General features: G+C 41.6%; 4 protein-coding genes and 2 non-coding genes across 7 annotated transcripts; 4 read left to right on the top strand and 2 right to left on the bottom strand.

Annotated features, from left to right (window-relative positions):
• Positions 1-24: 24 nt before the first annotated feature.
• On the bottom strand, positions 25-5,625 carry rpn1 (ribophorin I). Its single transcript, XM_086291617.1, has 10 exons — positions 5,258-5,625; positions 4,239-4,303; positions 3,651-3,957; positions 3,348-3,557; positions 3,074-3,266; positions 2,893-2,992; positions 2,660-2,798; positions 1,447-1,566; positions 1,067-1,312; positions 25-979 (listed from the first exon to the last, which is right to left on the bottom strand). The coding sequence occupies exons 1-10, from the start codon at positions 5,495-5,497 to the stop codon at positions 797-799; spliced, it is 1,803 nt and encodes a 600-aa protein (XP_086147743.1). The 5' UTR covers positions 5,498-5,625; the 3' UTR covers positions 25-796.
• A 250-nt stretch (positions 5,626-5,875) lies between these two features.
• On the top strand, positions 5,876-5,948 carry trnaf-gaa (transfer RNA phenylalanine (anticodon GAA)). The gene has a single exon. It is a non-coding gene; the product is annotated as a tRNA-Phe (tRNA).
• A 4,778-nt stretch (positions 5,949-10,726) lies between these two features.
• Positions 10,727-10,799, top strand: trnaf-gaa (transfer RNA phenylalanine (anticodon GAA)). The gene has a single exon. It is a non-coding gene; the product is annotated as a tRNA-Phe (tRNA).
• A 512-nt stretch (positions 10,800-11,311) lies between these two features.
• On the top strand, positions 11,312-16,243 carry rab7a (RAB7a, member RAS oncogene family). Its single transcript, XM_086291621.1, has 6 exons — positions 11,312-11,654; positions 13,236-13,314; positions 13,499-13,625; positions 14,126-14,344; positions 14,518-14,646; positions 14,754-16,243. Exons 2-6 carry the CDS (start codon positions 13,262-13,264, stop codon positions 14,847-14,849), a joined length of 624 nt encoding a protein of 207 aa, XP_086147747.1. The 5' UTR covers positions 11,312-11,654; positions 13,236-13,261; the 3' UTR covers positions 14,850-16,243.
• hmces (5-hydroxymethylcytosine binding, ES cell specific) lies at positions 15,303-19,777 on the bottom strand. 2 transcript variants are annotated; one of them, XM_086291620.1, is made up of 8 exons: positions 19,579-19,777; positions 18,500-18,652; positions 18,121-18,342; positions 17,641-17,784; positions 17,335-17,529; positions 16,986-17,140; positions 16,717-16,909; positions 15,303-16,625 (listed from the first exon to the last, which is right to left on the bottom strand). In XM_086291620.1, the coding sequence occupies exons 2-8, from the start codon at positions 18,650-18,652 to the stop codon at positions 16,434-16,436; spliced, it is 1,254 nt and encodes a 417-aa protein (XP_086147746.1). In that variant the 5' UTR covers positions 19,579-19,777; the 3' UTR covers positions 15,303-16,433. The 2 variants fall into 2 exon arrangements, with proteins under 2 accessions (XP_086147746.1, XP_086147745.1); XM_086291619.1 differs by lacking the exon at positions 19,579-19,777 and having other exon boundaries at positions 18,500-18,700.
• Positions 19,778-19,847: 70 nt separating this feature from the next.
• Positions 19,848-26,219, top strand: LOC147330065 (tubulin monoglycylase TTLL3-like). Its single transcript, XM_086291616.1, is given in 16 exon segments — positions 19,848-20,090; positions 20,218-20,342; positions 21,693-21,790; positions 21,882-22,053; positions 22,144-22,199; positions 22,316-22,444; positions 22,529-22,629; positions 22,910-22,953; positions 23,322-23,426; positions 23,513-23,702; positions 23,810-23,958; positions 24,037-24,257; positions 24,259-24,281; positions 24,935-25,194; positions 25,343-25,518; positions 25,608-26,219. Coding segments are annotated over 15 exon segments (1,869 nt in total). The 5' UTR covers positions 19,848-20,090; positions 20,218-20,242; the 3' UTR covers positions 25,653-26,219.
• Positions 26,220-26,317: the final 98 nt, after the last annotated feature.

Below are 26,317 nucleotides of genomic sequence, written 5' to 3'. Positions count from 1 at the left end.
CAAAATCACAACTTCCAACAAGAATGAGTGTCTCAAAACTTTATTTCAAATTTGACAGTTTTCCACATTACTGCCCATTTCACAAACGTGTTTTCCAGCTTCAATGTCTTTTCTCACATACAAGATAATCTCTTTTATTGTTTAATCTCACAGTCAAAAAAACATTTATACCAAGAAAAATGTAGAACATAAGACTGAGGGACATCTAAAACAAGCATTTTGGGATGGCAGAATCAGAGCTTTGGATTTTTTCAAATACACACGTCGGGCAGGGGAGAGCAAAAACAAAATGCAAGTGCAAAAAAGATAAACAGATGGCAAAAAAAAAGCAAGTCATCTTCGAACTTAAAAGTTAGAGATGATTCAGTTTTAAAGTACAGCATACGAGTAAAGACAGGAGACTGAAAACACTCGGGCCGTTCAGCTATTCGTTTCAAAAAACAGTCCCTTAACCCTTAACTTCAGAGTGGAAAAAAAAGAGAGATTTGAACATGGAACGGAAGAACAAATCTGTGACAAAGTTTTAGCTCCACTGAAAAACCAACAAGAAGAAAAACAAACAAAAAAAGCCAAACAGTTGTGATGAAGCTGCTCTAGAGCTTAGTGACTTCAAGTTTATCGCAAGGCACGAGTGTTTGGATAAACCCGTCACTACCGTAAGAGCCGGTGTTCATAGTCCATGTCTGGATAGTAAAATACTAAAACAAGAAAAGTGTGAGCATGAGTCACTTCATCAGATTCTCATACAAACAGTTGGTTTATGTTACGGCAAGGGTGCCTGTCAGCGTGTCGCAGTTTAAAGGGCATCCAGCAGACTGTCGATGCGGCCGACGAGCTCTTGCCTCTTGCTGGTCAGATTCTTCTCGCTCTCGATGTAGGCCTCCTTCTTGACTTTCCCCGCCACCAGCCTCTCCGCTTCCTGGCAGGAGCGGCACACCAGCTCCTTCACCTGGCCGTCCAGCTTCTGCACCTCTCCGACCTGATGGGACAGAGAGGTAAGGCACTACTGCTGCGCGTCCCATTAATAAAAATCTAATTTTCCTCACAATCTCCCAAAATCACTCACCTTGTCGGCCAGGTCAGAGCCCTCTGCCTTGAGGCGGGCCTGCAGCGAGCTGATTTCATTGGTGAGAGTGCGGTGGTCGGCCTCCAGAGTCTTCCGGCCGCTGTTGAGCCCCCCCGTGTCGCGGGACTGCTTGTAGCGGTTGACCACCTCGTCCATGTGGCGGTACAGGCCCAGACGTTTGTTGACCAGAGTGAGCACCTGCTCTGTGATGGATGCGACCTTCATGCGAACCTCAGCAGCTGGATCCTGAGTAAAGACAAGAAAACAAAGTGAAATGAACAGAATGAACACCATAAATCTACTTTTGTGCAGGGTAGCTGCTTAATGAGGGGAGATCAGGTAAAATGCGGTCAACATCAACTAGAAAGGTGTTTTCATACCTTTGTGATGGCGAAGTCCAGACGTACATAGATGATGACGGTGAAGAAGAGTATGTAGAAGGCACCTACAACCAAGAGAGGCTCCTGCAGCATCAGGATCTTATTGAAGTTATAGTGAACCTGGTGATCAGGAGAGAGGGGGCACAAAGAATCACATGGAAACAGTTTAAATGTCAGCGCTGTCATCATTATATAGCCAATGTGTTGTGCAATCAATAATTACATCATGATGATTAATTGCGGGAACCCCCCCCCCCGATTACTGCCATTTTTATACAGCTCTCAATTTTACTGCTCAGCACATTCACACAACTCTTCTGCCAGTCTAATCAGGCTGCAGTATTTCCCCCAACACTATCGAGCATGAAGCTTTTTTTTTTTTTTTTTCCTTTCCCTTTCTTTTTTTCCATTTTGTTGCAAAAATAACATAAAATGTGTGGAGAAAAGCAGTAAGGATCTCTGGCTGTACTTGAGCCAAAGCCACTGTGATCCAGTCAGTGTGTCAGCCTATAAGTTACAATTTTTCCCTAAACTCAAAATAATTAACAAGTACTCAGGAAAGTTAACAAAAAGATTTGCCAAGAAAGTTTCTTCAGCGTGAAGTGTTAACCCCCTTTTTTAGACAGACAGAAAGAGATTACAATTGTAAAAAAGAAATGCTATGACTCGATATAACCTCTATGCAGATGATATTAAATACCAAGCTCACTGACCTAATGCTACGGCAAGAAGAAAGATGATCAAATTATCAAATAATTAAATCAGTGTGTAAAATGTTGCTGTTGTGAAGTATTCAGTGCAGACAGGTGTCTGCCAAGATCTGTTGAAGCCAAGAAAAAACAAACTGTACAGCTTCAACATACTTGGACACGTGGTTCATAAACTTGTGGTAACAACTCAAAAACCTGCTTCTAAATATTAAGTGTTCGTGTATACGCATAAAACACGTCTCTACCATGTTAGCATCAGCACAGATGGTCGTTAGTGGAGACCTATTTTTGAACTATGAGCTCAAAGATGATGCAGCTAAGAGCCTCCAAGCCTAATTTTACTGTGGCATTATACCCTCACCCTGATGATACTCCATATTGATAAAGAGTGACAGGTTCTAACAGCTTCCTTAGTTACAAAGAGAAAACCACTTCTGATCTGAATAACCTCAAACCTGAGACACCATGAATGGATTTTTGGCTTCTTCTACGGTGCATCTTACCACGAAATCCTGAATGTGCTGCTCCACCAGGTTGTTCTTGGTGGCCACCAGCACTGGCCGCCCAAAAGTGTCCAGGTATGTATAGTGCAGCTGGTTCGGCATGCGGCTGATTTTGTAAGGTGTATCCACATGAATGTTTCTGAGAAGACAAGACAAAGATATAGAAGGGAAAATAAATACCAAGCCCTGTAAACACTCCTCAAAGGAGATACTTTAGGTGTGTTTGCACTGACCTGGCTCCCTCTGGCAGGATGATTTTCACAGTCATTTCATCAATCACCTGGTCATCATACACATGGTCAACAAGTCTCATCTTCAATGCATACTGATCACCTGGGATATACAATGGCATGACATATAAGCTAAGGCATCCAGAGATTAATTAACAAAACTGGTGATCAGAAATCGACTCACCCAGCATGTAAAGGTACTCATAACTAGGCAGATTGTAGCCAATTATGTAGTGAGTCTTCCAGCCTCCAAACAAAGGAAAACGAGGCCTGACCTCTACCTCCACTGAGTCATCCAGAACCTGCAAGTGGGAGGTGGAGATGTTTCCAATCTCATCCCGATAGTAAACGTCTTGGGCCGAGGCAGGGAGGATAGTCTGGTGAGGAGAATCTATATAATTATCAGAGAAACTGTGAAAGCTCAAATGACACTGGTTGGGTGTCTAGAAGAAACAAACCTTGAAGGACTTGATAGATGAGATGCCGCTGTCTGACTGACGCTGGTAATCATAACGTGAAAAGGGGCCCTTCAGAATGGCTCCGGTGTGCCTCAGGTCGATGGTTTCTTCCACTGCAATGTTGCCCCAGTGAGACACCTCAATGGTACGAGTGATGCTGCTGATGGTGAGGAAGGGTGTGTTGTTTTCATAATGGATCTTCATTGCGTCCTGGACAGAGGAGAACACAAGCAAACAGCAGATCAGTTTAGCAGCTGTTTTGTAGCTTCGCTATAAGCTAATCAAACCTGGTCAGAGCTGTACCTTGCTAAACGGAGCAATGTCGCGGAAGGGTCCATACTCAATAATCTCATCGGTTTTGCTTGGGTTGCCCAGCTTTGTGTAGCTCTCCGCGGTCTTGGACGCAAGGCGGACGCGTGTGGTCTGGGTGCGGGTTGGATACGGGGAGTAGAAGTAGTGGTCCCCCTGGAAAATCACCAGCTGACGCTCAGCCTGGGTGATGTGTGTGGGGAAGGGCTTCAGGACGTGGCTGAACGTCATCTCCACCTTGGTCTTCAGCTGAGCACCTGCAGCCAAGCTGGAGGGCAGCTGCACTTTATAAAACTCCCCACTGTTGCAGAAGAGATGACAGAGAGGAGCACAGGTAAGACATATTTGATGGATCACATCAGATTCTCGGGACATGCACGTCTTGGACGTGCACGTCCAAGTTAAGAAATCCTGTTTTGGATATTGATCAAAAATAATCATGACTGTGATTTTCGCCAGAAACCAGCAACCCTACCATCTTCCAGAAAATAAAATGGTGCTTCAAATGCACCAGTTCTGCAGTCTGTTTTCATCATGTAAGGTCTTTATAATCTGCTTAGTAGACAGTGTCTGATCTCTCACCTTTGACCCTGAATTGTTGTCTGCTGTAGTTCAAGTGTGCCATCCTCCTCTTCATCACCCTTCACCTGTGAAAGCAGGCAGTCGGAGAATATTTGTGTAATGTATGCAGTTACTTGCACGATAAGTCTCTTCTTGAATAAATGGTAAGCGTTTCAAGTAATTTCTTCATTACTTTATGAAATGTAACAAATATTTTATAGAGTTAGGTTTGCTGTTAGCCAATTTAGGTTAGTGTCGTTGGTTTGCAAGTGACAGCTTTTTTTTAATAGCATTAGCTAACTTCTTGGCTAATGCTAACTTCATTGGTCAGTAGCAATGTTGTTACTCGACTAACATTGTTATGATGATGCAGGAGTGCCACAAACACAGGCATATAGGATCGTGCTTCAACACTATAGGACTTTGAGGGAATCGTTCGTAACGTATCTGTTATTGTGTCATTATTCTGTCAAACAGGAGCATTGTTACGGTTTCATTCATAGTGGAAGGGGGCAGGCCTGTGCGCAGTCACACACGGAAGTAAGCTGCCCAGCGCATACGTGTCATTCAGCCACTGACAGAGCGTGGAGCCCTGCGGAAGTCATTGTCTTGTTACCCACATCCATAGCACTTTAAAATAAATATGGCTCTTCTGGGCATAAATAACTACATTTCCCGAACTGGGGTGAATGCACTGCACATACCGAGCTCGTAATACTTGCTACTGTTAGCTAACTGTGTCTATGTGACTCCCCACTTGCAGAGCTCACTGCCAACAGAATCACACTGTTGAATCACACATAGCCAGTAGCTTTGCTTCCATGCATTCAATGAACAAGCCGTGACCTTTTACTACGGGAGGGCACTGACTTCTGCAGGTTTGCTGTTGGCACCTCACAAAAATAAAAAACTGCAAGCTGTAAAGACAGTGCACAGCACTGCATGTGTAGTTTGCAACAGAACAGCTAACAAGCTAAAGCTAGCTAGCCGGCTACAGGCGGAGGTGTTAGCGCAGTTTCATTCACTGATGTTTAGCTCACCGAAGCTCCGATGTATGCCAGATGCGGAGCCAGGCCCTCCTCCACTGCGAGTATGAAACTGTGCACGGCCGAGTTCCCCTGGTTGGACAGCACGATTTCGGCAGTGATCTTGGCCAGATGCGTGCTCAGGTCCACTGTCCTCTTCACATCCTCGTTTACCAAACCGTCCGCTGAAACCTGCGGACCCAGAGCAGCCAGGAGCAGCAGGTAGGCGGTGAAAAGCGGGGAGGTTTGGGTCATGGTTAAAATAAGATAGGAGCTGAAATGCTGTAGTTACTGGGTTAAGAGAGGAAGAATTGTAGAGCAGCAAAGAAAGGCCGCCGTGCCGCTCTACATCGAAAAGGATGACGCCTCATTCAGTACGACGTGATGACGTCACTACGCGCACTTTTTCAACGTGCAGTACGTCGGAACCGGTTGCGAAACAGAAAAGCCGTCAAAAACTGTTTTGCAAAATAAAGGAATCATACAGTTTGTCGTTTTTTTCTACAGCGCAAAAGTCAAACATAATGATGGTGGTCGTCTCAATTTATCACTGGAATAACAACAAGCTTATTGTGTTACTACCATTTCTGGCTGTGATGACGTAGATCAGCATGTTTGTACACGGTACAGCGAGCCGAAATAGCTCAGTTGGGAGAGCGTTAGACTGAAGATCTAAAGGTCCCTGGTTCGATCCCGGGTTTCGGCAGCATTGGGGAAACATTTTAAAGATACACCTCGCCGTTTTTCCGCCGTTAAGTTTTTCTCTTACCACATTGGTTTTTGGTTTTACAGCACACTGAGCGTACTATCACAGTATGTACATCATATCTGGTATTACATTTGGTAAACGATTTTAAAAATGTTAAAAGATGAAGGGGGGAATCAACTACAAAAATAATTACAACACTCAACTAGCTTTTCTTCTTTTTTTTGCTTTTTCATATATTTGTGTTTCTACTACAGACTGTTGAATGGTTGCATAGTGCTTTGTTTGTCCGAGATTCTGAGATAAGCTTTTAATACAGAAAAAGGTAGTATACGTCTACTCCATTGACTGTTTTTCAGTTTAAAATGAGTAGTCTTGAAAGTACAGTCATTAACTCTTTGGGTTCTTTAATAGAAAAAACAAACAATGATTACTCATGAATCTGCATTGATTATTGTGTAATGCATCTTCCGACAAACTGATGCATTCTCATACACTTAGAATACATTAAATCAACAATCAATTAATTCAGTAAATATACAGAGCTGTGGATGTTTTTTTGGAAGCCACCATGTTTTCGCACCATCATCAATATACCATTCTGTCTTAATCCCATTACAAAAGGCAAAAGAGAAGAGAATTGGTACACACTCATGTACGTGGACTGGTCATGCAACATAGAGCACCTGTATAAAAAAAGCCCAAAGCCGACTGTACTTCCTTAGGAGGCTGAGGTCTTTTAACATCTGCAGGAAGCTCCTGAGGATGTTTTACCAGTCGGTGGTTGCTGGAGTACTCTTCTATGCTGTGGTGTGCTGGGGGAGCAGCACAGCAAAGGACTCATCCAGGCTGGATAAACTGATCAGGAAGGCTGGCTCTGTGGTCGGCATGAAGCTGGACACTCTGGTGACAATGCAGAAAAAAAGACACTAAAGAAACTGCTGGACATTATGGACAGTGCTGGGCATCCTCTGCACACGGCCATAAACAACCAGAGGAGTCTGTTCAGTGACAGGTTGCTTCTCCCAAAGTCAAGAACCAACAGACTTAAAAACTCCTTTGTCCCACACACCATCAAACTGTTTAACTCCTCTCTGTAGGGGAGAGGGAGGGGAAACAGGAGGGGGACAACTAAGCTGTAGTGCCTCTTCACTGTGCAATACTTTTCGTTAATATCCAACAGTGCAATAGACTTCAATATGTGAAATGTGCAATTCCCTTGTATTCTTATTCCTATTTATTCTATTTATCCCTTTTGTATACTCTGTATTTATATATGTGTATATATGGTATATTTCTGCTCACATTCTGTAACTTCTATCGGTGCTGTGCTATTGGAAACAGAATTTCCCGGAGGAACCCACCCGAAGGATTAATAAAGTTTTATCTAATTTAATCTAATCTAATCTATGTTCCTTGGAGGCAATTTTAAATTAATGTGTGAACCTTCAAGGATCATACCTATATTTTATCATCTGAGAAGGAGCCACCTTCACAAAGAAGTGAAACATGAAGGAAAGAAACAACATGACCAGCTTCTGGTAAAAGGTCCTCATCTTTCTCCTGACCCCAAGCCGCATCTTCTGAATTATATAATACACATTGGACTAAACATACTCCTTTCTTCCAGATATTGACACAATTACTTATTGTGTTTAGCTAGCTCTTGTCAGACAGCTGATGAGAGCTAGCTAAACAGCTCGTTATAAGCTGATATTATGCCAGGTAACATCCGGCTCAAGTGACCTAAACATTTTGATTACATTTTCACATCGTTTTCATTAACGCTGGCAACCGACAGAAAACAGCAGCATTTATCATTTAATTTATCTTGAATGACTTTACAATTACTGTGATTACTTTCACAAACTTTTACAGCCTCTAGAATAAATAGATGTGGACATATATTGACAGCTGAGGTAAGCAGCAGACTAACAGCTTACACTCACAAGAGAGACACAGTGGCCACCGTAGAAAGAATTGTGCAGGGATTAATTTATAAAGAGATATAATTTATAAAGCTGGGGTCAATGACTGATTCTCAGTGTCAAGCAATCTTAAACGTTTTAGTTATATTATAGGCTAGCGAGCTATATGTTTGTCTTTTTATGTGACTCAAGAGGCCGAAATAGCTCAGTTGGGATAGCGTTAGACGGAAGATCTGAAGGTCCCTGGTTCGATCCCGGGTTTCGGCAGAATTTGGGATGGCTTTTAGACTGTATTTAGTTTGTGTCACAGTAATTGCAGAAGTACGGAGGTATGCGGCCTTGAACCTGTAATTCATATTGTATGAGATCAAAATGCTAACCATTGTGTGCATCACTTGATCAACTCACATTTCTGCATCAAGGCAGTATTGCTTAAATCATCCTTCACCTCTATGATCTTTTTTCTTCATGTGCTTCATGTGCATATGATCAGTCCTGTGCTGTTTTACCATTTCATTCTTTGAGGTTCTCCCATCATCCCTCAAAGACCAGCAGATTTTTGTCTTTCTGGGGAACCCACAGTCACAATTCTCAGGACAGGGTTATGGTCATTCTCGAATTTTGTTACTACTGTGCTATATACGAAAAAAGCACCCTTGTTCAATCCTGGGTTTTGGCAGCTAATACAGCAAATTCTAAACATGGGTCAGATAAATAATGTATCAAATCCCTCAGGAGAAAAGAGGAAGAATCAGAAAATAGCAGCAAGCGAGTTGTAGAAACACAAACTAATGAGTGATTTAAACTTCGCGGTAGGTAAGTGGCTAATGTCGTTGGTGTATTTATGCTTGTGCTGGTGGATAACATATTAAATACCCTGTGGTCATGGCCTGGTGTTTTATATGCAGTACAAGCCAATAGAAACTAACACAATACTTATTTCTGTCCCGTGTCCCATTATTTGTTGTGGTGAGGGGTTTTTTGTACCCCAAGTTTTTTCACTTCTTTGTACATTCCCTCACACTCATTCTAATATTTTCAATGATCTCCTCCAGGAATTTGCTTATATCACTATAATGATTATAATTCCCTGTATTGAGATGATGATTGTTTTTTTTTCTAACTGGTAAATTCAAAAACTTTGTTGAAAAAGTAGCAGGAAATTCACAGGAGGAATTGATAGTAATGAACAGGCCAATCATTTGCCACGTGTAGCTTCATTTCATATATACCCATAGCCTGTAGCACTTTTCTAATCTAACTAAGCACTCAAAGCAGTCTTTACTATACCTTTGTACATTGTCTAACACTCACGCATACACTGCAATGGATGCATCAGAGCAGTGGCGGTCCTAGCCTGTTTGGCGCCCTGGGCGAGACCTCCCTCTGACGCCCCCCCCCCCCCCCCCCCCGCGCACACACGCACACACACGCAAAACATATTAAAGATTGTACATTAACATAGAACTGTTGTCAGAACCATAATGAATTTCACCAGAGACACACACACACACATATGAAGAGAGGGAGAGTATGCATTGTATGCAAACGGCTACCAAACAGCCATCATAATTCATCATACAATGAGAACAGGACGAATCAACAACTGAATGACTAATTAATATTAAAATCATAATGTATTGTTTGGAATTTAGTCTGTTACTGTTAGCATTTTTATCATTTCTTCTTGGAGCAACTGTGACGCACATTATTTCCTTAGGGATTAATAAAGTATTCTGATTCTGATTGTTTCAGGATGACCTGCCATTATCCAATGACACATCTGCTTACCTGCATCTTTTGCTCATTTCTCCTCCTCTTCTTTTCTCTTTTTTCTAAACTGAGGACCTGATGGCTTTGAACTTTTCTTTTCTATCTTCCATTGCTTTTAATTTTGCACTCCAGTATGAACACAAATCCCCCAACTCGAGGATCACCACAACATAACCTAATAGACCTACACCTTAGTTCACAGATTCACTTTGTCTAGGGTTTATTTCTGGAATTTCACACAACCCAGGATTCAAATCATGAATACATAATGGGCTTGGATTTACATCATTATGAATGAAATGTGCTCTATTTGGAAGCAGCCGGCCTCCCCTTTCGACGGGTTGTGTGTGAGACTTTAAATCATCAAACTGTAAATTATAAATTTCAAATTGTTATTGATCCCTTTACCCCTGGTCCCTAAAGTGTATATTTATTTTCTTACTCTTCTTATATTTATTGTTTGTTTACTTGCACTGCTGTAACTGGAGCCTCGTCTCTCTATATACTGGACTGTATGTAGTGGAGATGACAATAAAGTTTACTTTGACTTCAGCGCGTATAGAATTTCGGAAAAACATCGGTGCATTATAAGTCCCCCGCCGCCCCACCCTCTCCTCCCTGTGCCGCAAGCAGCAGGCGCACCTCGCAATCCGAGGGCGCTCTTACTCCCAGCAAATGGGCGATAGAAAACCGATCGGTGCCTATGCCATTCCCTATGCGCTGGCATGACGTCGGGGCAGCATGAGTACGAGAATTTTTTTTTTTGCCGATGCCCGTTCTGCCGCCCCCCACCACGATGCCGCCCCGGGCAACCGCCCGTGTGGCCCGTATCAAAAACCGCTACTGCATCAGAGGCAGCTCTGTGTTCAATATCTTACCTCAGGACACTTTGAAATACAGATTACAAGAGCCAGGAATTGGGGAACCAACCTACCAATTGGTAGATAGTGTATGTTTAATTCTGCCCCAGCTAGGGTCAATGACTGATCCTGAATTTCAAATAAACAATCTGAAATGCTTCAGTTCTACCATCTGGCCAGTCGCCAGTGTGTATTTCTTTCCCCCAGCCCATATATAGCCGAAATAGCTCAGTTGGGAGAGCGTTAGACTGAAGATCTAAAGGTCCCTGGTTCGATCCCGGGTTTCGGCAGCAGATCAGGAGTGACTTTTGACTTATTGCGAATGGAGTAAGTTAAAGTTAAAACCTTTCTGCCAAGTTTCCCTATTTGTCAAGTACGTTGGATAAACTGACAATGGTTATGAAGTTTCAGCTTTTAACAAAAAATCTCAAGTAAAAAACAAACAAACAAACAATAATCATAACAATAATAATCTGATGAACTGATGGAAGATCTTTAAAAATGAGGTGACATTGGACAAAAACAACTTCAATTCTTATAAGTTATAGATTTCAACAACATATACAACATGGTTGGATGGGTAATTTTAGCTTCATAGTTATAGAAACTCCGTAACGAAATAAAATAGTGGAATTTCATAATAAGAATAAGTTTCCTTACTTTCATCATTGAAGGGTAGTCAAGGTTGTTTATTTTACTCCATATATAAAGGTCGAAGTCCTTCCATAATGTTATATATACAGTATGGGCAAACATTAGCAGCTGTGTGTCACGGTAGCGCGTGACGTCAGCGCTCATGACGGTTCTTGTTTTGGAGGAAGTGAACATAGCTCCGCTAAAAGCTAGCACGCTAGCTCGACAGGAAAAGCGAGCGTCAACGGGAACTGGACAAGAGCATTTTACAAAATCGTTAGACGAAGGGAGTTAAACTTCGGCACTGGCAGTATTGATTTCGATAAAAAGGGTCATTTGAGGGGCTCGTTGTCAGAAATAAATTAGCTGTCGACGCTGTGTACGTGTTGTTTTGTTACGCCAGACATTTGGAGGAGCCGTTAGCTTGCTCGCTAGCCTGTGCGTTAGCCTTCCAGACGAAGCAAAGGAAAAGTCCACTTTTGACATCTGTTTGTTGAAGGACCACTGCCCAGGTTGGTTTGTGGTGACTTTGATTGTTTATTTTAGTGATAGCATATGATAAGAGTATAGATGTCGTTATCTAAGTTTTAAATTGGTCAATCAGGCTTGCGTAGCTAACGAAACGTTAGCAAAAAATCAGAAGTGTCACAGATGTGGTAGCTAGTTGACACTGTCCAAAAAAGAAAAGGAAAAACGCCCCAACCCCCATTGTTTTGAAATTATGTTGTATTTATTAATGACAGTGTTTTCAAGCTTCACCCTTTTGTTGGATTTACTCAATTAACTATGTAGCATTTAGTGTTTTAAATGTAATTTTTTTCTGACTAGCTAGCCCCTTGCAAATACGTTCAAAGTCTTCACGACAGTTTGCTTCAATGCAAGTGCAACATTGTTTTACAATGTATAAAGTGAAAATAACTATAGTTAGCCGGATTTACAGTTGAGTCCATATCGATGGATCCTACCCCTTGGTGCACCGAGGCCAGCTAAAGTACTTATTATGCTCAACATGCTTGCCAAGTCATGGTTCCGTTGGTCCTGTGTTTTAACCATGTGATCAGTCGCTGACACAGTGTCATGGGGCACAGATTATGAGAGCCGCATAGCGCTATGCTAGTTTTGCCTCGAGCCGTGGTTACTTGTTCTCATAATGGGGTGATCTGTGAAACACAGCATAATCTGTGATTAGGCTCTGTACCTTCTTTCAGTAATGTTGTCTCCAAGATAAAAAAAAAAAAATCCCGATTGGACTGATAAAGCCTTTCTGTAATTGAGTTTGGACTTTGGTCACTACAGCAGTGAAAGGTAGTTATTAGTACGTAGCACACTCGGTCCAAGTCGGAAATGCTCAGTGATGTCTTGAGCAGGCACAAAGGATGAGGATATTTGACATCTGGATTTTAGTTATACACATACAAACAAACGAACTAGACTTGTGATCAGCAGGGTCTGGGATGTTTATTGCAGCTCTTGGATTTTGTGTCACCCCTTAACAGAGATTAAACAATGAGAGGAGGATGTACTACATTTGAGGGGGGTGGGGGGGGGGGGGGGGGGGAGAATAGAAAATGGCTGACAACTATAATACATTGTCCCATTTCCTCAAATTTAACAAACGGGAACTGTTTATTAAGACTTATGAATTAAATTGTGAAGCTAAACGGTGTGCAATACCTGCCTTGTATTTGGATAAATGCATATTTCAGAGAAGACATCATCAAAATGAATTCATACCCATTTTGGAGTAACTGGGCATGCTTCCATTTCTTTTGACGTTTGTTTTTATAAACCTCCAAGAATGGTTGCTTCAAAATGAAACAATGTAGTTTATTCCATTGAATGGTGTATATGAAATATATAAATAGAACAAAATGAATACTTTACAGCATAACAAAAAGAACCAAATGTCAGCTCAGATCAACGGCCTCAACATTGCATTGTTATATTTTGAGCCTCGTGGTACAGTGTAGCCGTTTTCTTTGTTACCAAAGTGAAGAAAAGACAAGTACAGGAGCAGTTGGTGCACTTAGTCTTAGTCTCGTTTGTCTCATTTAAGCTTTTCTAGTGCTTACTTCTCTTCTCTTCTAATAAAGTTTGTTGTCTTCGCGGCTGTGGCACAATGACGTCGAGGAAGAAAGTATTACTCAAAGTCATCATCCTTGGAGACTCTGGGTAAGTGATGCTGAGCAGCTGCTTCAATGCTAAAGGGGTCTGAATAATGGCTCACTTCAAATTAGACACCAGTAGGAATAAGTAGGATTTATAAGCTTTACAAATGAGTTCATTGTGGTGATTTTGTTTCGTTTGTTTCTTCCCTTCATGTGTGTTAAATATTGTTCTGCAATTTTTGTTCTAGAGTTGGGAAGACCTCGTTGATGAATCAATATGTGAATAAGAAGTTCAGCAACCAGTACAAAGCCACAATAGGCGCTGATTTTCTGACAAAAGAAGTAATGGTGGATGACAGACTTGTCACAATGCAGGTACTGCCAAAATATGCTCACAAGAATACTGAAAAACTGAATGGAAATGTTAAGTCTTATGTACCATGGCAACTTTGTTGATAAAGCACTTTATAAACAGCTGCAGCGGACACAAAGCGCTATACACAAAAATGAATAAGTACATTGAAAACAATAAAAAAGAAGTAAAAATAGGCAACTATAAATCAGTTAAAACAACTAAGATCAATGTCTCATGCTGGGTCAAAAGCCAGGAAGTATAAATGCGTTTTAAGATGAGTTTTGAAACTGGACAATGTAGGTGACCGTCTGACCTGCAAAGGCTATTAAACTAGTTATACTTTTTTCTCATTTTTATTTCTTAAAAACTACAAAAAAAAGTGAGAAACTCAAATTAGGGGTAAAAGTTAGATGTGGTTAATTTCAACCATACAAACCAGTGTTGTTGGGTTTTTTTTTGTTTGTTTTTTTAAATTTCTGTTTATTTGGGGCCTGTAAGCATAAAGATTCTTGTCTCTCAGATTTGGGACACAGCAGGTCAGGAGAGGTTCCAGTCTTTAGGTGTGGCATTCTACCGTGGAGCAGACTGCTGCGTCCTGGTGTTTGACGTCACTGCACCCAATACCTTCAAGACCCTAGACAGCTGGAGGGACGAGTTCTTGATTCAGGCCAGCCCACGAGACCCTGAAAACTTCCCCTTTGTGGTGCTGGGCAACAAGATCGACTTGGAAAACAGACAGGTGTGTTCAAATGTAACTGTGTCAGACGTGTTACATCATGTAAGTGATGCATCATCTTTTATCGAAAATGTGTGACAGGTGTTGGTAATTTGTCATACGAATGGCTTAATGAAACAAGAATAACTTGTGTTTTGCCAGATGTTTTTAACCTCACCATCTTCTTTGTGTTTCAGGTAACAACCAAGCGAGCACAAGCTTGGTGCCAGAGCAAGAACAACATCCCATATTTTGAAACCAGCGCCAAGGAAGCAATCAATGTGGAGCAGGCCTTCCAAACTATTGCACGCAATGCTCTTAAACAGGTAAGGTGATGTCAGCAGGAAAGCTGTTGGGCAGTTTTAGACACACAACTTCATGGAGACTGAGCTGTAGAGCTGCACACAGACTCTGTTACCTTGTTTGATTTCAGGAGACCGAGGTGGAGTTGTACAACGAGTTCCCTGAGCCAATTAAACTGGACAGAAACGAGCGAGCCAAGCCGTCAGCAGAGACCTGCAGCTGCTGAGGACTCTGAAGATCTTCAGAGGGTTGTCATGCCCTCACTACCCTGTCTTGCCTTGTCTATATATCCTCTTTCCCATGGCTCACTATGTTATTCCCTATTGCCCAACATACAAGCAGCATCCCACTTATTGAGAATACTAGTATACACAAACATGCTGCACTCACCTCCTTATGTATACAAAGTACACATTTTCTATAAAAATCTAAATTTCCTAGCCCAAAGAACACCTCGAGGGAACAATACAACATTTATTTGTATTAAGCCTATGACTTCCCAGTGTTTTCTCATACTTTTTCATGGCAGTGGTGGTATGGGCTGATCTCACTTGGAGTTCTATGTTTATCAATGCTTTCAGTCCCAGTTTTGGTTGTAACAGTTTTTATTTGAATATGTCCAAGTGGGAAATCAAAGCATTACTTCTTTAGTTATTTGTATTTCTAATTTAATTTAAACTTCTTTTTTTTTTTTTTAGTGGTTTTCTTACTTTCACAGCCCACTGCTGCTGCATGAATAGTAGAAACACTGCTCCCCCTTCTTACTCATTTGTGTTGTGGCTTATGTTAGTTTCACTCTGAAACACTTGTTAATGTGGTTTCACTTGACCTCATAAAAATCTTTAAAAAACATAATTCTGACACTTAAACAGGGATACTGTGTAAAAGTGTAGATGATATCATCATACTGCCTGCTGATTCTTAGTAATTGGTATAGAATTGGAAATGCAGATCGATAACAAGTCCATTAGACAAGTGTGTACAGATTATTTTTTGCTTTCATCTTCGGTAACTGAAAACTTACTGAAACATCTCATTTTGGAGCCACAATAAACACAATTGTAGCTCAGGTTGAGAACATTGTGTGAATACAGACTCAGTTCCTGCGTCCAAGTGCTGTTCCTCTGCTGGGGAAATGAAGGTTGTAAAATTCCAGATAGAACATTTGACATGAACCAAATCAAGACAGCATGTCAGTCTACCAGATAGTCCTAGAGGAGAGATTTTTCTCGAGTACAAATTGTCATTCATAACCCAGTACTATTAGCTAGTACATTTCTTTTTATTGTCAACTGTTGCAACTTTGTATATTTGCAGACCTCTCAATCATTGTGTGGGGAAAACATAAAGTTGTGTTGTAAATCTCCATATCTGACTCTGCCAGATGCTCGTGTTGGCATACGATTCAAGTGCTTGACATTTCTTTTAACTGATCAGATCTTTAACTGTCTGTTCGTATTATTTTAAAACTTTGAAACAAGATGACATACATACTGTAACTCTGAAGGACAAATGTGGGGGGGAGTGTTGGCATTCATCATTATTATATTATTAATATGATAATGCATAGCATTTACATTGTTTCAAGTAATAAGGGTAATAAAAAAAAACCTTGCATTATTGTGTCTGACATTTATTGATGAACTCTTAAATTGTTGTAGAACAATGAATTACATTTAAAGTATTCATAAGTACAAGTTAAATTTTCTTAAAAGTTTAAACTTTTTCTTATACAATTGTACAGCAGCAGAGTACAACAAGTAAGGCATGAATGGTCTTTCAAACACTGTCGAGTTTTCAGTTCATGTATTTACTTTGTTCTTGGTTTCTTGTTGGTTCCCTGAAGCCACTGCTGAAGTCCTCCTGCAGACTTGCGCTGATTCTGTGGCTTGCTTGCTTGCTCTTCTTTACTTTCACTTGTGTGGGACTCCTTCCTCTTTGAAGGTGAACTGCTCGACAGCCAGCTTGCCATCATCTTACTGCTTGCTGTGGACTTGGGTTCCTACGAGTGAAAGAGTCAAATTTCTCAGCTGTAACCGCTCTTGTTAGTACAAAATGGCTAAAATTCCCAACCACATCATTATATCTGATACCTTTTTGCTGTTGAGATCCACTGGTTGGAGGCATTCTGGAGAGTTGTTGCGCGTGTTGTTGACAAACGAAGAGACGGGGTGAAAAGTCAAAATATTTTTTGACTGGAGCAGTTTGAGAGCTTCTAGAGACTTCACCTCCCCAAAATCCAGCCATTGCCTAACCTCTTCCTCCCCATCAAGGATCGCTGGCATCCTAAAAAGCAGTCACAATGATTTATGATTTTACACAGCACGAATTAAGAGCATGTTTCCTGGTCTGGGATTCTTACCTATCATGGATGCTTTGCAGATTTGGGGAAGCATTCACAGTTATTACACTATATGAGTAAAGGGGTTCTCCACCTCCAGGTGGTGTCCAGCAGTCAAACACTCCTGCCATAGTTAGCAACCTCCATCCTGTCCACTCACCTGCAGCTTCTCCTCCCTGTTAAATACAGAGTATAATGGGGATTTCAACAATGCAACAGAAACACCTGGTGGACACATGCACATTTTTATCTTGGCTCATCTCCCACACAGGAAACTTAATATCCGCCTAAGCTGCATTCTCTCTACTTTTGAAGTAGATGAAAAAAATGTTTGTGGAGCTTATATTGCAACAGAAAACCCAAAGCAAACCTTCATCAAACCAGAGGAGGCTTTGGCTGGAGGGCGCACTGACTCAGAGTCTGAGTTCTTTCTTTTCTCCTGGCTGGGTCCTGACTGAGTCTGAGGGAAGTAGATGAAGAAAGGCTGCTTGCCTTTTTCAACCTTTTGCCACTCATAGAAACCATCAGCTAGAATGACACAGCGCTGTCCTTTCAACATAGGGTCCTACAGGGAGATGGTAAAATGGTTAAGACACTCCTATGTAACAAAAACCGACAAGTAAAGCAACACGTGATGCACAGGAAATGTAACATCGCTTGCTACTAGGTAAAGCACCTTGTAGGACTTCTTCTGCAATATATTCTCACTGCGGCAATTGCTGGTACTGTATTGCATCTTGCTGGGGTCACTCTCCTTAAACCATGAGGGTACCAGACCCCACCGCATTGAGGCCAACACACACTTATCCACAGGAGCATCCTGAAGACAAAAGACGGACACAATATTCAATGAAAAAAACCCAGAAGGACAGAATATGTTTTTGAAGCCTGTAATATTTAATACATAGTCGGTCAACAGACACAAGAAATACATTAGCAAATGTTAACATCACGTTTTTAAGTTCTATAACTGTAATAAAATATATAAGGTTTTATTACGAGGTTAGACAGTGACTGACTTCACCTGGGGTCCTCTACCAAAAGCCCCACTTCACTTAAAAACGTCACATCTTCCACCTTCCTCGGGCGCTTCCCCAATATAAGTTAAGCTATAACAAACAGTTGACATGTTAGCTTCTGTATACGTTATAATTACCTTGTCAAAATGCCTCTGTGACAGCAGGACGGGACTCATGGACTGCGGGTTCTTATTGTAGGAGGGTCGATAGTTGTCCGCGTCTCCATCCCTCCAGCGGGGCTGTCTCCTCTGCCCCCTTCGGTTTCTGTAAGAGCAGGCTCGTTTCAGCTCGTCAGGAGCAAGGGTGCATGCTGTTCTTCCACACATTTTAAATGAGACGAAGCAGAACTTTTCCAACACCTGAGAACGACATTAAAGGTATCGTGTTAGCATGTTAGCCTGACTTTTTATCGACCAAAACATAGCTCTAGAGCCGCTGACACTATTTAGGACTACTTGCCCCACCACTTTCCCAATGTTGTGGTATATTTGACGTGCATGAAAAAGCTGTACTTACTGTATCTGAGCCACTCTTAACCTCTGAGTTTGTGTCCGAGGTGAGGTTTAGAGTTCGGTGTATTTTTGAATATAGGGCGGGTATTTGCCTGGGCAAGAGCCGTGAAGGGGGCGCGGATGTACACGCCGTGACGTACACCGGCTCTGCTTCCATCTAGCCAGAGCCAAGATGGCGGCCGTACGGAGAATATTTTACCCGGTTGTTCAGTCTGACGTCACTAGCCGTGTCTGGGTCTAAACTCCGCTGCAGGTCCATATATCAAACGATCACTGTGGCATTACTGAGAGTTGAAAAACTGTCTAAAGTCTTTCATCTTTAATAAAATGATCAGCGATCTGCTCTACCAGGTGTAACAATTGAGTTTAACATCCAGGCATCCATGAAAACGGAATTTATGACATTTAACGGAGTTAGAAGTTAGCAGGGAGTTAGCTCGCTAGCTTCTATCTAAATACAATATAGCATGTCCTGACTGCGGGGTTTTGGAAACAAATTAAAACGTACAGCTCTGTTATCACTTCCAGCATAAATGAAGACAGAAAACTAAACAGCAGTGACGTTTGTAGGGTTACTGAAGTTGAGCTACCTGCTATATAATGATGTGCTACGTGACCGCTAGCGACACAGCTATGTTAGCATAATATAAACAAGCTAACTTTTTTTTCCACTCGGCAGGATGCTGTAAAAGGACCAAACTTCAGCCAGGAGAACAACTGAGATAATCCATCCACAATACGAAGTTAGTCATTCATATGCTGCTGCATGGGCTGGGCTGTAGTTACATCCTAAGGTTTTAAAAACTGAGCTTAAATAAATGATTAGCGGTAATAAAAGCCGAGGGAGGTCAACAGTGATCACTGACTGTTTTAGGAGCTTTTTGAGATCAAATAGAAGAAAATACATAACATTAAACATGTTAACAACACAAAAGCCATATTAAACGCAGACTACTTTAGACCCGGAAGTAGGATTCGTCGCGTCATCACTGAACAACCAGAATAAAATAAAAAAATAAAATAATTATTCAAATATTATATTATATTATATGATAGCTACAATGTTTAATTATAAATAAGTACCTAGCTCTTCTTTGTGCCACCAAAAAAGTACCAATACAACTGTGCAATTAAGACCACTGAAAATATTTATGACAGTGCAACAGGTAAAATGTAAAAATTAATAATAACAAAGAATGAAAATGAAGAATTAAACATATATTGCATTCCATGAAATAATATTTGGCATAAACGTAAAATGTTAAGCGATTTCCATCAACACACTAACCAAGCGGAGTAGCTAATGTTAACGCCTAAATATTGCTCACATCGCAAATAGATAAAGACGGAAATGTTAGCGGCTTTCCACGAGTTGCCAAGGCAACAGTAAACAGGTAACGGTTCAGGCTCAGCATGCGCTCCTGACACCTGTGGGTCTCAGCAGGTGAGAGGAGAAACGCGATGGTGACATGTTTTATTGGAGCAGCTTGTGAGTTTACTGTGGTTAGCTACGCTGCAATGACAAGACAATCTTGTTAGTGTCTAGACTGATATGTGTAAATCTATGGCTCCACTTCTGGCCTTCCGTTCAAAAGGTAACTGAAGGACATATCACACCCTGCAGGGGCATTAGACACAAACCTGACAGGTGTATCAGGTGTATCAAATTAATTGCCCACCCCTGCATTAAACCGTGTCCCCGTTTTGTGTGTAACTATGAAGCAGAGCACAATGATCCTCCTGAGGAATGAGAGCTGATGTCAGTATGGAGTCTCATCGGTCTGTCCACATGGACCAAGAGGGACACCAGACCACAGCTGGACACTGTGCTCCATGCCCAGAGAGCGGTGAGAGATACAAAACTATAAAAGCAAATGCTGCCTCTGTCTGAACTTTCCAAGGAGCAGGCAAATGCAACTGGAAATCACTGGGTTGTATTTTCTTTCTGGCTCCATCAATATCAACTAATGCTCCCCAGTTGATTCCCAGGTTTTGTGCCAGTAATCCTTACATTTATTTAAATTTTATTACCCCATTTTATTGTTAAATGTACAGATTATAACTTTAATAGAGGAAATTCTTTCAGAGGAAGCCATTATTGTTGAACTGAAACATGAACAGTATGTTTTCACACCTCAAGACAACTTGGCCTCTTTCTTCACAGACATGGCTTGTAGATCACAAATGCAGAATTAATCATGAGGTCACACTCAGGACAGGTGGCTAAGTGTTTGAATGCCAAAACTATGCATTAAAGTTTCATGAGCTTGTTCCTTGGTCTTCACTTAAGATACTAAGCCTTTAGCCTCTGGTATTACTACCCTAGTCTTTGTTATGCTGTACCTATCATGTGCCAACAACACTTGTGTTTAGTGTCCTTTATGCATTGGGGTCCCCCCCCCCCCACCCCACCCTCCCCTCCCCCAGCTTGCATGATAGTTTAATAGTTGATATGATAGTTGCATGGGATACTCTTTGTGTTACACGGGGGAATCAGAGGCTTGTTCGAGATGGAGAATGCTGGGATACAGAAAGACGACCAAGAGGAAGCCAAAAGCAACCTGCAAACAAGTAGATTCACTCTGCATCTCAGAAATCAGCTTAGTGAATCATTTTCCCAAAGTTGGGAAAATCAATGCTACATCAGTTAAAATGAAGATTTAAAACAAAAAATTAACAAATAGCTTAAATAAGTAAATGGCATGTAGCTCAGTAAAATGCAATGTGCCCAAACAAATATCTTGATATGGTAAAACCTAGGCTAAAATAAAAACAAAGAAAAAGAAGTACATGTTTACATAACTGAGCAATATGAGCAGCACGTTGGTGTGAAGGTCCTGGGGGGATTTCTACATGTAAGGTACATGTTCTCCCTGTGTCTGCATGGGTTCTCCAACTTTCTCAGGCAACCATTAGGTCAGCTGGAGATTCTAAATTGGCTCTTAGTGTTGTAATTTTTTAAAACATTTATTCATATATATTTTATGTTACATATTTTGCATAGTGTTATTGTTTTTAGGTTGTGGTGCATCTATTTAGCCCTCCGGTCGACTCTGCTGCTGTAACAATAGTAATTCCCCACCTCTGGGACTAATAAAGGTTATCTTATATTAGGATTATTGTCCAGCCAATAAATGCAGTCAATATATTCTTTTCAATGACTGGAATGTGATTGTTTATATGGTTGTGCATGCCAGCTACCCATCCTGAGGTCTGCCGCAATTTTGTCAGCCTGCCTGCTCTTGACCTGGATAGACTGAGAGAAGCCAGGGTTGTCGTAGACAAAGCTGTCAAGGTAATCCTGCACTCCTGAATGTGTTCAAAGCGTTCATGTGTTTTCAGGATTGCGAAGCCACTGTTTGTTTGTCTGCTCTCTGTCCTCTCAGATGCATAAGGTGTTCTCGATCCAGGGCAGGTATCCTGTTATCAGGGAAGGGCTGAGGGCTAGAGGCTGGGTTGAGCGGTGTATGGTCTACTCTAAGCGCCGAGTGCGTCGCCATCAGAGCAGTAGGAACAGAACCGACTCGAATTATGCTGTGTGTAGTGATAGAGATGATGGTGAGCTAGAAGCGTGGCTGACTCAGAAGACTAATCGTGGGTATCTCTGCACACACCATCATTTTATCAACATTTGGTTCTTCTTTTCAGACAACTCAAATGATGCTGAAAAAGAAAAAGATGCTGACAGACTTCACAATGTCATGGTAAGACCAGCTTTTCATGTTGAGGAAGTATACATTGTTAACCTTGGTTAAACTGATTAAAATTACAGCCAATCCCAGATTCAGATCTCATCTCTTTCCTCTGCTCATTTCTGTAGTCTCGCCTGGTGTGGAATGAAATGGTTTACTTCTACTGGACAAACCGCAGAAAGGCCATCAACACAAAAAACCTGCATAAGGAACAGATAACTAATCATTTTTCAAAGGCAGGCAACTTGACCACCAAGGTACATTTATTTGCAGTTGTTATTTCAGACAGCCTTAGGATCCAACTCTGTGCCCCCCATCATTACTTCTCTTTCCCGTTACAGACAGGCTTGTGTTTGAATCTGAGGAAACTACATTGGTTTGATTCGGCTGACCCAGACACATTCTTCCCCCGCTGTTACAGACTAGCAGCACTAGATGAGAGGCATGCCTTCATTGGTTAGATCTCCTTTTATGTCTTTTCAAGCTTGACCTCTTGTACTGTACCTCTTTGTAATGTTTTTTTTATTTTTTCAGTTTTTATTTCTGCTTTACTCATCTCTTGTCATGGTGCTGGGTCGGTGACCCACCGTTTTGTGTTTATTAATATTATCATTATTATTATTGATTATATATTCTAGCTGAGAGGTTTTCTTCCCATGCCTCCTTGTGTGTCTGGTTATGTGTCGGTGTGCTCTCTCTATGCTCTCTTTCATGTCCCTGAGTCGGTGTCTGCAGTTCTTTCGATGGTTCCAGTTTTACTTTGAAGGTCTGTGTCTCGTCTTGTTAATTAGGATCAGCTGTGCCTCCCTTCGGTTTGCCATTTTGTGTTCCTCTGTGTGTATATTTATAGTGTGGGGTTGCCTTTGCTGGTTGCCGGTCCGTCCGTTAGTTGGTGTTCTCTGCATCTCTCTCTGCTTCTCATCCCATGTTTCTCCCTGCATGTTATCGTTTCAGGTTTGTTTATTAGTTGCCCCAGTTTAGGTTATGTCTTAGTTCTGTCCTCGCTTTTGTTTGCTTTCACCTTCTGTAAATAAAGCTCACTCGCATCTCAGCCAGTGCCTGCATCTTGGGTCCTTTTCTCACAACACCACACGGCTTGCCCCGCACACCATGACATCTCTGATCTCTGTGCAGATGACTACAGGAGGACTGCGTGCACCAGTCTTCTGAAGTACATTGTGGAGAAGGACCAATATGTTCAGGGAGAGAGAATAAGTCACACCATACAAGCTGTTAAGGGTATGACCTTTTCTCACATAAGTGTATATTACTCTGTTCAAAGAAAAAAAGAGAGAGCGATCTGTGTTTTTCGTTCTTTCCTTCAGGTAAGAAGAAACAAAGCAAACGGCAGTCTAGCCCAGTGAATATTTCCCAAACGATCAACAAGGCACTCAAAGTTTGCGAGGACTTTCTGCAGAGTCTGGAGCACAGTGACATAGACACTAACTTGGAAACACAGCAAACACCCGCACAGGAGTGGGCAGAGTTTTTAGACAGTTACTATCTAGTTGTGCAGTGAGTATGCATCACCATGTGCGTGTTAGAGAATTATCCAGAGGCTTTAGCAGACCAACATGCTCTTCTCAGTCAAGTACAACTCTGTTGTGTGCTTCCTTGCTCAGTGGTGGAGCAGAGATTGATAGCAGTGATTATTTAGTGATCCACTGCAAGGCTATGCTGCAGAGGATGAAGATAGTCAATCCCCAGCTGGAGATAGAAGGCATCCATAACATCTGGATCATCAAACCTGGAGCAAAGTCCAGAGGCAGAGGTGAAAGGCCACGCACAGTCAGGCCTTTCCCAGATTGTCTGACAAAGTCATGGTTGATCTGTTTTACTTTCTTTCTAGGGATCAAATGTGCTAATCGTCTTGACCAGATCCTCGACCTGGTGAAGGGTGATCCAAAACTTATCAAGGAAAACAAATGGGTGGTACAGAAGTACCTGGAGCGCCCCTTCCTTATCCATGACACCAAGTTTGATGTGCGCCAGTGGTTTCTGGTCACCGACTGGAATCCTCTGACCGTGTGGTTCTACAAAAAGTGCTACTTACGCTTTTCCACACAGCCTTTACACGCTAGATTCAATGGACAGGTCAGATGAATAACATAAGAGGTGAAAATGAGAGGAAGGGGAAGACATGAAACCAGTTTGACATTAAAATAGAAAAACAGGAAGTGAAAGGCCGCACAGGGGCAACATTATTTTGCATGCCATTTTTGGCGGGAAATTTGATTTTCCATCTGTGCATCATTTGAATAGTTGTTAACTTTCTCCTCTGGGTATAGTCAAATTCTAACATCTGCCTCCGCATACTTCAAACAAATAGAAAGCCACAGTGCACAGTCTGTAAGTGCTTCCATTGAGCTGAGGGGGAGGAAATGTGGGAATCCTCGGAATTTGTGTATTAGAAATATATGAAGAAATTATATGAGTTTTGTCAGGAGGGATTAAGCTGTTGCAAACTTCAAATAGTTCCAACTAGGTTGCAACTCATGTGGGATTTGGTTAACCATATTTACCGGCCAATTTGTTAGGTCCACTTGTTTGACTTCTCATTAATGCAAATATGCAATCAGTCAATCACATGGCAGCAACTCAGTGTACTTAGACATGTAGACATAGTCAAAATGACCTGCTGATATACAAGCATGTCCTGAGTTTGTGTCTCCTGTAACACTCTTCTATATCCTAGCCTAACAAACTCTACCTCTGTCCAATAACAGTTTTGTCTTTTATTTTTTAAGCTCCATGCACTTGTGTAATAACTCCATTCAGAAGAGCTTGAGGCCCTTGCTACAGCGGCACGGAAGCATTCCAGTAGACAATATGTGGTTGGTTGACCAGTTCAAGACATTTCTGTGCACCAAGGACCGGGAAGCTCAGTGGGATACTGTAGTCGTCCCATGAATGAAGAGAGCTCTCATCTATGAGTTACAGACAGCACAGGATCTGATAGAGTCACGCAAAAACACATTTGAGCTCTATGGTGCTGATTTCATGCTAGGTACAATGGGCCCGCCATACATGACACACTGTATTTCACATTACACTCTCTGCATTCATTTCATTTAAATAACATTTAAATATTTTTACTGTTATAAGAACAGAATAATTATCAACAGCTAACATGTTATAACATGTTCATTTTTCAGATCGTGACTTGCATCCGTGGTTGTTAGAAATCAATTCTAGTCCCACCATGGCTCCATCAACCCCTGTGACAGCCCATCTCTGTGCTGCAGTGCAGGAGGACACTTTACGAGTTGTTCTGGATCGGAGAGTTAAGCGCACAGCAAACACAGGAGACTTCCAGCTCATATATAAAAAGGTCAGGAACAGCTTTCCCTTCGTTATGCTTTATGTATATTTAAATGGAGACAATGATGGAGTACTTCAGATGTCATTTTTCATCTTTAGGCAGCTGTGAAAGTTCCTCAGTACGTGTACAACAGTACGTGTTGAGGGATTCAGAGTTAAATGCCCCTACTCGCTTCCTCCCCTGAAGTCCTCCAGCTGTGCAGTGCCAAAACACCGTTCCCCATCAAAGACAAGAGTCCCTCAGCAGAAAAAGTAAAGTCTCTTCCTAAGCTACCATTAAAGGATGTAGCTCAAAAACACCAACTGTGGGTTTCTGCCACCTCCTCGTCTTCTTTCTCTCACCCTATGATGGTAACTCAACAATGTCTGACAACAGAAGAGATGTGTAACATCTAATAAGATAACATTGTGGAAACTAGATAAACGATTTCATTTTAGTGGTGATTTTGCATTAATTACAGTTTTATATATAGAAAGCCCAAAATAATCATGAAAAGGTCAGAAAAGAAGTATGAGGGGTTAAAATATACCAACAGCGATCAGGAGGAGATAGACTGAAAGAACTGGGATTGCTTTTGTGAAAAACGGAGATCACTACACTCTCACCGGAAATCTCTTTCTAACAGAGATGGAGTAAAATGCAAAAAGCTAATGAGGCTTAGTATTATTTAATATCGCTGACATTGAGACTCGCTAATGAATTCCTCAAACAGAAGATACCGTAAACAGAATGGAGAAGCTGTCAGTAACGACAGTGAACAGGTGGCGGCGATCATGCACAGCTCAACGGTACTGTAAGGGAAGTCCAC

The sequence above is a fragment of the Aulonocara sp. 'chitande type north' Nkhata Bay genome, linkage group LG5 (assembly GCF_057382095.1).
Source record: "Aulonocara sp. 'chitande type north' Nkhata Bay isolate Kocher_YH1m ecotype deep benthic linkage group LG5, A_spYH_male_GT1.1, whole genome shotgun sequence".
Lineage (NCBI taxonomy): Eukaryota > Metazoa > Chordata > Actinopteri > Cichliformes > Cichlidae > Aulonocara > Aulonocara sp. 'chitande type north' Nkhata Bay.
Note: the sequence above shows the minus strand (reverse complement) of the source record. Positions and strands in the feature narration are given on the sequence as shown.